At 36.2% G+C, this 11,684-nt stretch overlaps 3 protein-coding genes across 3 annotated transcripts; 2 read left to right on the top strand and 1 right to left on the bottom strand.

Annotated features, from left to right (window-relative positions):
- The first annotated feature begins 632 nt into the window (after nucleotides 1-632).
- Nucleotides 633-5,401, top strand: LOC116294387 (fumarate hydratase, mitochondrial). The gene is made up of 8 exons (XM_031701984.2): nucleotides 633-802; nucleotides 1,584-1,706; nucleotides 1,831-1,941; nucleotides 2,352-2,528; nucleotides 2,868-3,023; nucleotides 3,418-3,626; nucleotides 4,154-4,341; nucleotides 4,806-5,401. Exons 1-8 carry the CDS (start codon nucleotides 695-697, stop codon nucleotides 5,228-5,230), a joined length of 1,497 nt encoding a protein of 498 aa, XP_031557844.1. The 5' UTR covers nucleotides 633-694; the 3' UTR covers nucleotides 5,231-5,401.
- Nucleotides 5,402-5,456: 55 nt separating this feature from the next.
- Nucleotides 5,457-7,641, bottom strand: LOC116294389 (dnaJ homolog subfamily C member 24). Its single transcript, XM_031701986.2, has 4 exons — nucleotides 7,426-7,641; nucleotides 6,871-7,009; nucleotides 6,362-6,430; nucleotides 5,457-6,115 (listed from the first exon to the last, which is right to left on the bottom strand). Exons 1-4 carry the CDS (start codon nucleotides 7,522-7,524, stop codon nucleotides 5,952-5,954), a joined length of 471 nt encoding a protein of 156 aa, XP_031557846.1. The 5' UTR covers nucleotides 7,525-7,641; the 3' UTR covers nucleotides 5,457-5,951.
- Nucleotides 7,642-7,736: 95 nt separating this feature from the next.
- Nucleotides 7,737-10,720, top strand: LOC116294388 (small ribosomal subunit protein uS10m). Its single transcript, XM_089040772.1, has 5 exons — nucleotides 7,737-7,900; nucleotides 8,023-8,115; nucleotides 8,878-9,014; nucleotides 9,370-9,478; nucleotides 10,484-10,720. Exons 1-5 carry the CDS (start codon nucleotides 7,805-7,807, stop codon nucleotides 10,676-10,678), a joined length of 630 nt encoding a protein of 209 aa, XP_088896898.1. The 5' UTR covers nucleotides 7,737-7,804; the 3' UTR covers nucleotides 10,679-10,720.
- The last annotated feature ends 964 nt before the right edge of the window (nucleotides 10,721-11,684 follow it).

The following is an 11,684-nucleotide window of genomic DNA, read 5'->3' on the forward strand; positions in this document are numbered from 1 at the left end:
AGAAACTTCTTGACCGACACATTGTGAAGAGATTTTTTCCTCTGATTTACGAAGGTAAAGTAAGCTAAATTACATGGTTTTTGAGCCGGTTTTTCAAACTAATCAACAGAAAATCCACGTGATTTACAAATCGCGATACAGTTCTGGTATCAACTACTCGCAAGCTGCTACACCAACTACAGTTACAAACCTGATTCATGCAGTGTCATTTTAATAACTCCAATTCAACGGGTACCGAATCATTTTTGTTGAAAAATAGGCAGAAAGCCCGATAAAAGCTTAACCGCCGGATTTTGATCTTTTCTTCGTACTACGTCTTCAAATGATGACATCACAATTAACGAAACATTTCTAAGCGCGCGCGCGCTTTTTATATTTTAAATCTGTGTCGCCAGCGAAACCAGAGTAACTGACAAAATGGCATTTCTCACTGAAAAACTATCAACTCCATACCAAAAACGCTCTTTCGTGTACACAATTTAAACAATTGGATTGTAAGATAATCTTTCGGCAATGAAAAATCAAAGCAAATAAAGTCAAATCGTACGGAAAATGAAATTACATTTCACGCCCCACCCTCCCCTCCCTCACTAAGGATTATGTTCAGCTGAGCCCGCACTGCTTCCCGCTGCCCGTCGTCCATCTTGTGGTCCAAGTACACATTTGCATGCAGTAATATTTGTCCTGCTAGGGAATGGCTTACAGGTTGATCACGCTGTTAAAAACACCTGCATATCTTTCTCCTTTAGCTAGATCACATCTTAGACCAAACAGAGCTATATTAAGCCTTGTACGAGCCATGGTAAGTGGAAGTGGACATCTTTCAGCCATATTCTTTTGGCATGTTCATTGTGTGTCAAAGTTTTTAACCTTTTATTTCGATAGAGAATTTTGTACACGTGTGAATAAATTGTACATGAATAACCTATAGAATTAAAACAACTAATATTTATTAATTCATTGATTTATTTAGATTTCTGAAACAGGTTAAACTTACAATGTTTTAAAAATGAAATAAAGAGACCGTAGATCTGATATCTTTTTAGACATTTATTTTATTTTAGGCGTTGAAAGATCTATAATCCTCGAACGAACCTTAAATGAAAATGAAAGGGAGAGTGCGGATCTGTTTATTGTTGCTTGTATATGATATTGAAATATTTTGTAAAAAAATAATAAAATTAGGCATTATCTTTTAGTTTGAACATAGAATATTTCCCCTGCATATATCTATAAGGAAGGGGGGAGGGGGGGAGGGTAGGAATAGGGGTGCAAGCACTGAGTCCTTATCATAGAAATGTTTTCACAATTCTTGGCCTTCTAGGCTTTTTGATAGATCCCACATTGTTTAATTTTCCAAGCTTGACATCAAATTTACTCTTCAATTTTCAAAGCAAATTTCAAAAGAATAAATTTGATGGCAAGAGCGAAATATAAGGGATTGTGGGATTTATTAAAAGGGTGTATACGTATGTAGCTGGGAGGTAGGGGGAGGGTTTGAAGTTGATGGCAGGTTATGAAATATGTGTACAACGTATGTCAAAAAGTCTCTGATATATTTGTTATTTTTGGCTAATTTTTAGGCTACGCGTACTGAAAGTGACAGCTTTGGAGAGATACAAGTCCCAGAGGACAAATACTATGGAGCTCAAACTGCAAGATCAAAAATGAACTTTCCAATTGGAGATGAAAGTGAGCGAATGCCAGTAAGTTTTTTTAATTTGCAGCCTAATTCCTAGGCTTTTAGAAGATGAATGTTTTAAGTATTAGGAAATTTTAAAAAATATCATCAATTATTTTGCATTAAAATGTTTTTACAAATTTTGTCAGCCTCCAGTTATCCGTGCATTTGGATACTTGAAGAAAGCTGCAGCAGAAGTCAATAAGGAATTTGGACTTGATCAGAGTGTTGCGGATAATATCATGAAGGCAGCAGATGAGGTACACGAAAGCTGTTTATAAATGAAATTATCAAGAAATAGAAAACATGTGTATGTGCTTTGTGTAGTTATAGAGCATGTAAGGGATTGGTAAAACGTGAGAGAAGTTATAGGAGATGAGGCATAATGAGTAGAAGTTGAGTACTTCTCATCATTTCTCGAGTGGGTTGCTGATCTTCAAGTGCATGCCTCCTCCCCCCCAAAAAAAAATCTGTGCAGTTACCGTAAATCCTCTATTTAGCTCCCCCTCTCTAATAAGCCCCCCTTTTTAAAGGAAGAAATTTGTTAAGCCCCCGAAGATCAGCAACACAATAACCATCTTATAACATTTTAAGAACTTGTGGGTCTCGCAACCAGCCAATCATTGCTTGTGTTATATTTCAAATTAAAGGATCTTTCTGTGTATTTCAGGTGATAAGTGGCAAATTGATAGACCACTTTCCATTGGTTGTCTGGCAGACTGGATCAGGGACTCAGTCAAACATGAATGTGAATGAAGTCATTAGTAATCGAGCCATAGAAATGATGGGTGGAACGATGGGCTCCAAGAAGCCTGTTCATCCTAACGATCACGTCAACAAAAGCCAGGTATTGCGGCTTATATGTATGTCAGGAAAAATACAAGGAGTAGGACAAAGATTTCAGATTAGTTCTGCATAGAATAGTCTCTCAGTCTTTTTAAGGATTTCAGAAAAAAAATCTTGGACCCTTCTTAAAATTGTCTTAATCGTGAGGCTATCATGAAAATACAAAAGAAATGCCATAAATTTCATCAAGAAAAAGTTTGATTGCTTTTGTGTTTTCATAAAAAAATGTGGCAAGATCAAATATGTGCAGAAATACTTGTCATCGTAGAACAGCCTCCTTTCCAAAAAATGGGTACCAGGTAATGACTAATTTAATCAGTGAATTTTGTTTCCTTTTTAGAGCTCAAATGATACTTTCCCTACGGCTATGCATGTAGCCTGTGCAGTTGAGGTCAACTCAGTTCTCATTCCTGGTTTGAAGAAACTCCATGCAGCTTTGAATGAAAAGGCTGAGGACTTCAAGGACATCGTAAAAATTGGAAGAACACACACTCAGGTAAAGAAGTGCAAGAAATGCTTAGATTTGCCTTTCATTTTCTTTGATCCCTGGTTCAATATGGTGGTTCAATATGGTTATCTCAGGTTTATTCACTTGGATTTATTTTCCCATATTTTCTTTTTACAGTGTGATATGCAAGAGTATGACCAGCCATAATCCATAAAGAATGGGCTGTCATACTTTAGACAGAAACATTTTGACACAAAGCTGGCTGGTTCGGCAGCAAATAGCTGGTGCATAGAAGTGTGGTCATACTTTTGCATGTTGCTCTGTAATAGGTTGTTAAACACTTGTATAGTTCCTGTCAATTTTATAAAACAAATACCTTGTCTAGATACCAACCTACATTTCTGTTCTTCAATTTATTACCTCCTATTTCCTTCTTTGATAGGATGCCACACCCTTGACGCTGGGTCAAGAATTCAGTGCTTATGTCAGGCAGATTGAGAATGGTATTGCACGTGTTGAGGCTACAATGCCGAGAGTTTATGAACTTGCTATTGGAGGAACTGCTGTAGGGACTGGATTGAATACAAGAATTGGGTTTGCTGAGAAAGTATCTGCAAAGATCGCTGAATACACAAAACTGCCATTCACAAGGTAGAAAAATATACCTTCTTGTTATTAACTCTTCAACTGTCTAGGGCTAAGTGAACTTAAATTCCCTTCTAAAATGACCTTTCCTTAAGAAAAAAATGGTGACATTATAAGTTATCGTAACGTTATAGTTAAGTGCATCAGAATCGGAAGGCCAGTACCAGCTGGTAAAACACTTAATTATCCTCACAGTCTCTTTCTATTGAGGTATAGCAATGGGTGAACCAATTTCTTATGGTTCAGGACATCCATTTAGAAGTAGTATTGGTGGGGTGCATCCCTTTCCATGAGAATAAGAGAATAAAAGACATGGCTGCCATGAATGGTTGACATGACAAAAGACACCAAGACCTAATCTTTTGTCAAATGCTCATAACAAAAAATGGTAACTATGATGTCATGCACACCAAGATTTCATAGTTATGTTCTGCTGATATTTGTCAGAACCTGATATCCCCCTCCCAACCCCCCAAAAAATATTAATTGATTAACAAAAAGGTTGGGTCCAATTAAAAATTATTTGTTTTTAGCAACACCAATAAATTTGAAGGGCTTGCTGCACATGATGCCATGGTAGAACTTCACGGAGCACTCAACGTCATAGCATGCAGTCTGATGAAGATTGCTAATGATATCAGGTTTCTCGGCTCAGGACCAAGGTGTGGCTTGGGAGAATTGCTCTTGCCGGAGAATGAACCTGGAAGTAGCATCATGCCTGGTGAGTTTAAAAATGAATGGAAAGTTTTTTTGTGTGTGTCTGTGTGGGGGTTGTAACTGTGTTAACCCCATTCATGTTAAAAAATGTCAATTTTTATTTCATTATAAGCCATGCGACTGTGTAGTTCCAGAAAATATCTGTACACCCATCCCAAGGGAAATTGTAAAAAGACCCCCTACCCCCAGGAACTTCCAATTTTCTCTCATACAAACTCTGTAATTTTGTTCTTTCTCTGACCCCCCCTGCCCTCCAGAATTTCCACTTCCCTCAGTGGGTGGGGTATGGATATTTTCTGGAACTAACATTTTCAATATTTTTATTTGAAATCCTGGACAAAAAGGGGGGTTCACAGGCAACATCAGTGTTAACCTCTAATATACCTGCAAAGAATGATAGCAAACACTACAAGTTTTGTCTTATTTTTGCTTTTTTTGAGAACAAGCAATTATGACTTATTTTTCCAGGTAAAGTGAACCCTACTCAGTGTGAAGCCATCACCATGGTAGCAGCACAGGTCATGGGTAACCAGACGGCAGTATCAGTTGGTGGTAGCAACGGCCACTTTGAGTTAAATGTCTTCAAACCAATGATTGTCAGAAATGTGTTGCAGTCGATTCGACTAATTGGAGATGCAAGCAGTGCATTCACAGACAACTGTGTGGTTGGCATACAGGCAAACAGAGAGAGGATCGACTCATTACTAAGAGAGTCTTTGATGTTGGTGACGGCATTGAATCCTCATGTTGGGTATGATAATGCAGCAAAGATTGCTAAAAAGGCTCACAAGGAGGGTACGACACTTAAAGAAGCAGCAATCAGCCTCGGCCTTCTTACTAGTGAGCAGTTCGATGAGTGGGTCAGACCAGAAGACATGTTGGGACCAAAGTAAAAAAAGATCCAAATTATAAAAAAAATAATCGGTGGATTTTTGATGAAACTCCTTGATACAAACAATGTTAGTTCATTAATAACCCTTTAAACTAAATTAATCACTAACATTATTTGTTTGTGAACAAGGATGTAGAGTTTAATTATTTTGAATAAAATTTTAAAAAAAGTTTGAACTTTAAGAATTTTTTTAGCTATCATTAGAAAAAAGCAAATCTCAAAACAAGTTTCGTTCTTTAATTTACTGTATTTTATTTATTTTTCAGTGACAACATTTTGTAGGTGACTCGTAGAGCCCAATCACTAAATCCAATCTGCTAGAGTGCAATCCATAAATCCGCGAAATAGTATAAAAACTAAAGAGCACTAAACACATATATTTCTTTCGTTTTCAAGTATTTCATCAGTGCTATTTTGTAGTAAATTAGTACTATTTAATGGATATATGGTTTGCACTCCACCTTCTTTGAAATAGTTGTATATATGTATTCCTGGTAACGAATTTTCAATCACTGCTGTTTGCCATTGTGGAATATATAATTTCCAGGAATTTTTTTTACATCATCTCTTTTCATCATCTTCCTGGTCTATTACAAATGTGTTCATTATTCTGATTTACATGTACCATTGTGAGTTGAATTCCTGGTAATTTTTGACCATTATTTTTCCTCATCTTGTTCCTGGTCACTGGTGGAATGTGTCTTACTGGTAAACTTTTCATTTCACTCCTCATCTTGCTCTTCCTGGTCACTTAGTACTGCGTACATAACCCTGATACATAGTGTACATGTTGAACAGCAAACCACATTCTGACCTTGCTCCAGATCTTCTTCTGTGATAACATACTCACCACTACACCTGCACTTCCAGGAATATGAACCAGTTTCTTAAGGAATAAAAATAAAAATCTTAGTTCATTTAAATTTAACATTGGGAGTAAAAAATTAAAATACCAGTTGGGCTTCCTGTGTCATGCTACTATAGTAGGTACTGTAAAAAATAACGTAAACTCATTGCTCACCCCTAAGTTGTTTCTACTAACACTTAGGGGACAAAGTGTTGTGTGACGACCCTAATAAGGAAGTGTAAGAGACTAGCCCAAGACCTGATAACATTAATTTATGCCCTGTACCTTCATCTAACTCCATGTCGTCAAGATCTACCTGAGCATTGACTGGCCATTCCTGAAGTAGACCTTGTTCTAAAATTGAATTTGAAATAAAAATAAAAAGAATGTTGAAATAATAATAGCCATTACAAGTATGTTCAAAATAATGATAAGACACTAGTTTTACATGTAGCTTGGGCATAATTTTTCCCATTTCAGAACATGTTATTTCCCTAGAATATAATTTCTTTATCAAATGGTTGTATTCAGGAGAAGACAAATAAATATGGATGAAACACATACAAAGAATCTTTTTCTCAAGGGAATGACATATTCTGAAATTGGAAAACGTGCGATTTATAGCAAGGTTTGTGGTGACGTCAGCTATCGATATTAATGTGCTAACAGGGTGCCAACTAGAGGTCTATTGGCTACTGAAATAAAGAGATCTTTTGTTTTATTGGTTGGCAAATTTGAATAAGAAAAGATTCCTTAAGTCAACGTTTGTGAACAGCAAATATCTCTATTATTACCCCTTATGCCTTTATCATATTGTTCTCTCTTTTCTTTATCTCCAAGTATTTTCCATGCATTAGTTATGGTGTGGTATGCTTCGATTCTCTTTTGTTGCTCATCTGTGGGCAATGATGGATCATTTTTGTCTGGGTGGACCTTAAATGAAAAAACAAACGTTGAATTCTAAATTAATAAAGTATCAATCCAATAGGTCCACTTTACAGCTTGATTTCTTCCAATTCCGGCAGACCAGATACCACTCCCTAGAGTATCATTTCTTTGTTTAATTCTTTGTACATGAGAAGACACATGAATATGCATACAACTCAAACAAAGAATCGTATTTTTAAGAGAATGACACACGGTCTGAAATGGAAAAACATTGACCCAAGGTAAAAAGGTCTGTTGTTCAAATTATCTTTTGGCTTGATGGCTCAACTTAACTGAAATCTGTCGTGGATGTTGCATAGATTAATATCGAATATATACATAAATATAATTATATTACCAATGCTATAATAGTTTGGGCAAACGATGATGATGATGATAAAGATGATGATGATGACACAAACCTTAAGAACCAGCTGTTGATAAGACTTTTTTATCTCTTCGCGGGTAGCTGTCTGTAAAACACCTAACTCATCATAATGGCTGGCTTCCTTCTTACTCATTAGGGTTCTGAAAAAACTCTTTATAAAACTCTATCACTTTCAAAACCTTTAACACAATGAGCTCATGAAATGATTTTTAACTCTTCGTCCGCCATGTTGAAAATCCGGACGGGAGAGCCTGGATTACAGTAAGATAAAAGGAGTATTTTCATTGGCTTTTGATATCAGGGAGCCAATCAGAATGGTTGTTATAACTACTGCCCACGGTCTGGTCGTGTTGGTCCTCTTTTTCTTCCAACGCGAAGGTGTTTGGACGTTGTTCTGGCAGAAGCCGTTCAAAATGGCTTTAAAATGCCTAGGACAGCGTTTATTCCTTGGACTGACACAAACAACACATTCTTTATTCATTAACCAAGCAATTTATACCAAAGGAAATGTAAGTCAGTCGATAAATTTAGCGAAAGTGACAGTCAAAAGTGTCCCGGGTATTTCGTAAACACATATGACCTCATCTCAGTATAATCTTGTATTTATTTCATGTTTTCTTTATTCTACTAGGCTCTGGCATTAGCACCGTGCTTTTTAACTAACAAACTTGGTTGTTTTAATGTATTCATGGTTGGACATTACTCCTCACAGCTTCAAGCTAGTGTAAGTGTTGTTGTATTTTGCCTTGCGGAGGAGAGAACTTTGACCTCCACGTGCTCTTGAAACCATATCACGCACATGTCAGGTGGATAGAGGTGTTTACATTTGAACTGTTGAAGGATAATAAAGTTATTCGTATTTGAGGTAGTTTGGCTAATATTTGGGCAACATTTATCTGTTCCTTTCTTCTAGGATTTGAGCCAAATTTTAACTCCTTACCAATGCTGATCCAAAATTATAAATATCCATAACTTGTATGGAGTTAGCATGGCTAAAAAAAATTTCTCATGAGATAGGCATAAAACTAAAAAATGGTTAAAAACTGTGCTGTTTAAATATATTTTCCATATTTCGCTGCACAAACTCATACAGGTTTTCTAATTTTTCACTACTTCCTCTTTCCCCTAAATATACGTTCACTTTAAAATAAACTTCAAATATGAAGAGGGTTACAGAGATTGTAGGACCCCCTGGATATTCTTCGTTAGCAATAGATGTCATAGTGGCCATGTTGGAAGAATTTGACAAAAGATTTTTCAATGAATTCTTTTGTTATATCTTCCAACATGGCGGACATCCCTTTTGTTATTGTGCTCTCTTGGGATTGATTGCAAACCAAGAATATGCCCCTAGTATCCTATACATGTTGTAACTAGCAAACAAAAATTTCAAAGGCTGCATTGCACATTCCTCTTCCTCTGAACCGTACGTTGAATGGTTCTTTATATTTGAGACTCATGATCGTGTTGTGTCATTTATTAACAGGGGAGTGATTTCTCTGATGACACTCTCTATCCTTTAGTGAGTGTAAAGGTTAAAGGAAGCGATGAAGCAGTTCTGAAAAGCTATACACACTTTGTAACCAGGGCTGCCAATATTTTAAATATTGATATCTCTAAAACGTAAGCATTTTTACATATGAGTTAGTTAAACATTAATATTTTATGTATTCTTAAAACAACCTCTGGGGGCTAACTCACACATCCATTTGGAATTGAGTGTTAGATTTTGTGGAGGGAGGAAACGGACAAACCTTTAAATCAAGGTAGGGACCTAACGAACTACTGATATGTAATGCCTAGTCTGGGAATGATGGTACTATACAGATACATCAACCTTTTCATACATATATAAAAGCATCGGATCAGACAAGAGTGAATTGCAGCATGTTAACATTTTTTTTTACAGAAAAGCATTTAATGCTTTTGCAGCATTGTACCTATATAAACTTATTTTCAGTCTTGCCTTTTTCCTAAGAATCCTTTTACCAACAAGAAAAGAAAGATACACATTATTAAAGTCACCACATATTTACAAGAAACACAGAGCACAATATGAAATAAGGACACACTCAAGGCTATTACAAGTAAGGATTAATCTTATACTCATTAATAACTCATGAACTCATTGACCAACCAGGTTTTCTTAATTTGTACCACGTGTAGTAGTTTGAAACCCCCATCAAGTTCTAGTACTTTGAAATATTTCAAAATCCTACTACTTGGACTTTGAAATATTCCAAAGTACAAGAACTTTGAAATATAAACAAACATAACAAAAAGAGTATAAGATGCCATGTCAAATACTTGTCACTGCATTCTATTGGGGTTTCAAAATCGTCATGGAATTTCAAATGCCTTGGCTATGCATCAGCATTTGAAATTCCACTTGGATTTTGAAACCCCAATAGAATACAGCAACTCGTATTTGAAGCATTACTTCATTGATCTATTTTGTAGTCCAGTCCTTGAACTCCTGACTTCTATAACTTCTCATTTTCTTGAACTGGAGGTCATGTCCAATGTACTTGCAACACTGTACAATTCTACAACCCTGGATATCTTGCACCTTTCCCCACTATTTTGGACCTTTTCTCTGGTCCAGGAGACTCAAAATAATGGGACTCCACATATATATATATGTAATCTGCGATTATTGTAGTAATGTGTGTTACTGTGTGTGACTTTAGCATTATAATACTCATTGTAGTGTTAAGTTTTGAGTGTCATTGTGCAAGGTCTGGTCATGCTAAACCAAAGCATTCACAGAGATTACCATGGCAACCGGGCCAAAGTCCATTGACAACCTGGCACCCCTCGCACCTAAAAAGTGGAGATATTTACCATGTCCTATACTTACTCCTCCAAAATTTCTTGGAGGGAGAAATATTTCCAACCCAGCACTTGGTACACTGCAAACACTGCCAATAAAGGTGATGCCCCGCCTGGTCTGATGCTCCCCTCCTGGTCTGATGCTCCCCTCCTGGTCTGATGCTCCCCTCCTGGTCTGATGCTCCCCTCCCACCTCTGCAACTTGATAAGTAGACAAAACCACTTACCAGGTGAACTCATTTTGTTTTGTTTCTCATTAGTTAAGAAATATTACTGCTGAAACATCAGACGTTTTCCTGGAGTACATACAGCGTAACCTTCCTGAGGGAATAAGCATGAACATAGAACACACAGCCCTCAAACAGATGCCAGATTACTTACAACCACCACCAGAAGCATTGGAATTCCTCAAGATGCAAAGAAAAGATAGTGAAAACATACCTGAGACAGGCTAGTGTATGGTTATAGTAGATGAATAAAAGATTTCAATACCCTGACTATTAATTTATTGACCAAGAAATTTAAAAATCCTAAGATTTGATTCAGGATTGGATTTTAAAATGTGGAGGTGACAACTTACAAAAGCTAGTAAAAAGTGAATTATTGTTTTTAACAATTTTTTTGCTGTTATTTTGTCTATTTATTTCTCACTTAACTGCCTTTACTCCTCTGTGTTATTATTTCATCATCACCAGTTCTTGCAGCGCCATAAGTCGCAGAAGCCCGCATTGTGTTAGTGTTTAGAATGTCTTTATTTGGTTTATTAACATTTAATTAATTAATTCGGTGGGCAGAGCAATAGACACTGCCTTATGGCCAGTTCATTGCTTGCCCTCCTGGTTGCGCTGCTTTGGGGCTGATGCAACAGGCCTACATGGTATGTTTAGATCATAATTTATATTTTTGTATTTCTATTTCAGTTTGTAATGCGCGTGTGAGCATCTTCCCATGTAACATGCGCAATATAAGTATTAAATTATTATTATTATCAATTACCATTTTTTAAACCATACCATTCACCACTGCTAGTTTACTACCTTGGCTTTTCTTTTTGTTCATGTTTTTCAGTAGTAAATTTATTAGTAAATAAGGTATAAATTCAACATAATGCCCACATTTATGAACAATAAAACTTTAAAACATTACTGAAATAAATCATTCTAAATTGGAAAAATAAACGAAGTTCTTAAATTAAAACATTTTGTGGTTTCCACAAGCATGTGTTTAAAATGTTTGAGGTCTTAATTACCGGTGAAAGCCATAATTGTTTATGGATTTATTGATTTTAATTTGTAGAAGTGATTATTTTGACAATAAACCTGTGAAGATGTGCTAAATAGTTAGCTAAAAATAGAAAACAATTGATTGTATCCACGCTTGTTCACAGGTTTAATGTCAGCACTGTATTATCTTAACTCAATTTTGAGGCCACTGGGCGGAACTGCTTACAGCTTTTTATTT

The sequence above is a fragment of the Actinia tenebrosa genome, unplaced genomic scaffold (genome assembly GCF_029948245.1).
Source record: "Actinia tenebrosa isolate PJP-AT-01 unplaced genomic scaffold, QUT_ActTen_1.0 PGA_scaffold8__29_contigs__length_14323225, whole genome shotgun sequence".
NCBI classification, from domain to species: Eukaryota; Metazoa; Cnidaria; class Anthozoa; order Actiniaria; family Actiniidae; genus Actinia; species Actinia tenebrosa.

What these genes read in the sequence shown, in the direction of transcription:
- LOC116294387 (XM_031701984.2), top strand. Translation starts at nt 695, where the DNA reads ATGGCTTACAGGTTGATCACGCTGTTAAAAACACCTGCATATCTTTCT. An exon ending in ATGAAAGTGAGCGAATGCCA is followed by an intron (nt 1,707 to 1,830) that starts GTAAGTTTTTTT and finishes AAATTTTGTCAG; the next exon opens with CCTCCAGTTATCCGTGCATT. An exon ending in TTGGAAGAACACACACTCAG is followed by an intron (nt 3,024 to 3,417) that starts GTAAAGAAGTGC and finishes CTTCTTTGATAG; the next exon opens with GATGCCACACCCTTGACGCT.
- LOC116294389 (XM_031701986.2), bottom strand. Translation starts at nt 7,524, where the DNA reads ATGAGTAAGAAGGAAGCCAGCCATTATGATGAGTTAGGTGTTTTACAG. An exon ending in ATCAACAGCTGGTTCTTAAG is followed by an intron (nt 7,010 to 7,425) that starts GTTTGTGTCATC and finishes TTTTCATTTAAG; the next exon opens with GTCCACCCAGACAAAAATGA. An exon ending in CGACATGGAGTTAGATGAAG is followed by an intron (nt 6,116 to 6,361) that starts GTACAGGGCATA and finishes TTATTCCTTAAG; the next exon opens with AAACTGGTTCATATTCCTGG.
- LOC116294388 (XM_089040772.1), top strand. Translation starts at nt 7,805, where the DNA reads ATGGCTTTAAAATGCCTAGGACAGCGTTTATTCCTTGGACTGACACAA. An exon ending in CCTCACAGCTTCAAGCTAGT is followed by an intron (nt 8,116 to 8,877) that starts GTAAGTGTTGTT and finishes ATTTATTAACAG; the next exon opens with GGGAGTGATTTCTCTGATGA. An exon ending in AATATTGATATCTCTAAAAC is followed by an intron (nt 9,015 to 9,369) that starts GTAAGCATTTTT and finishes CTTTTTCCTAAG; the next exon opens with AATCCTTTTACCAACAAGAA.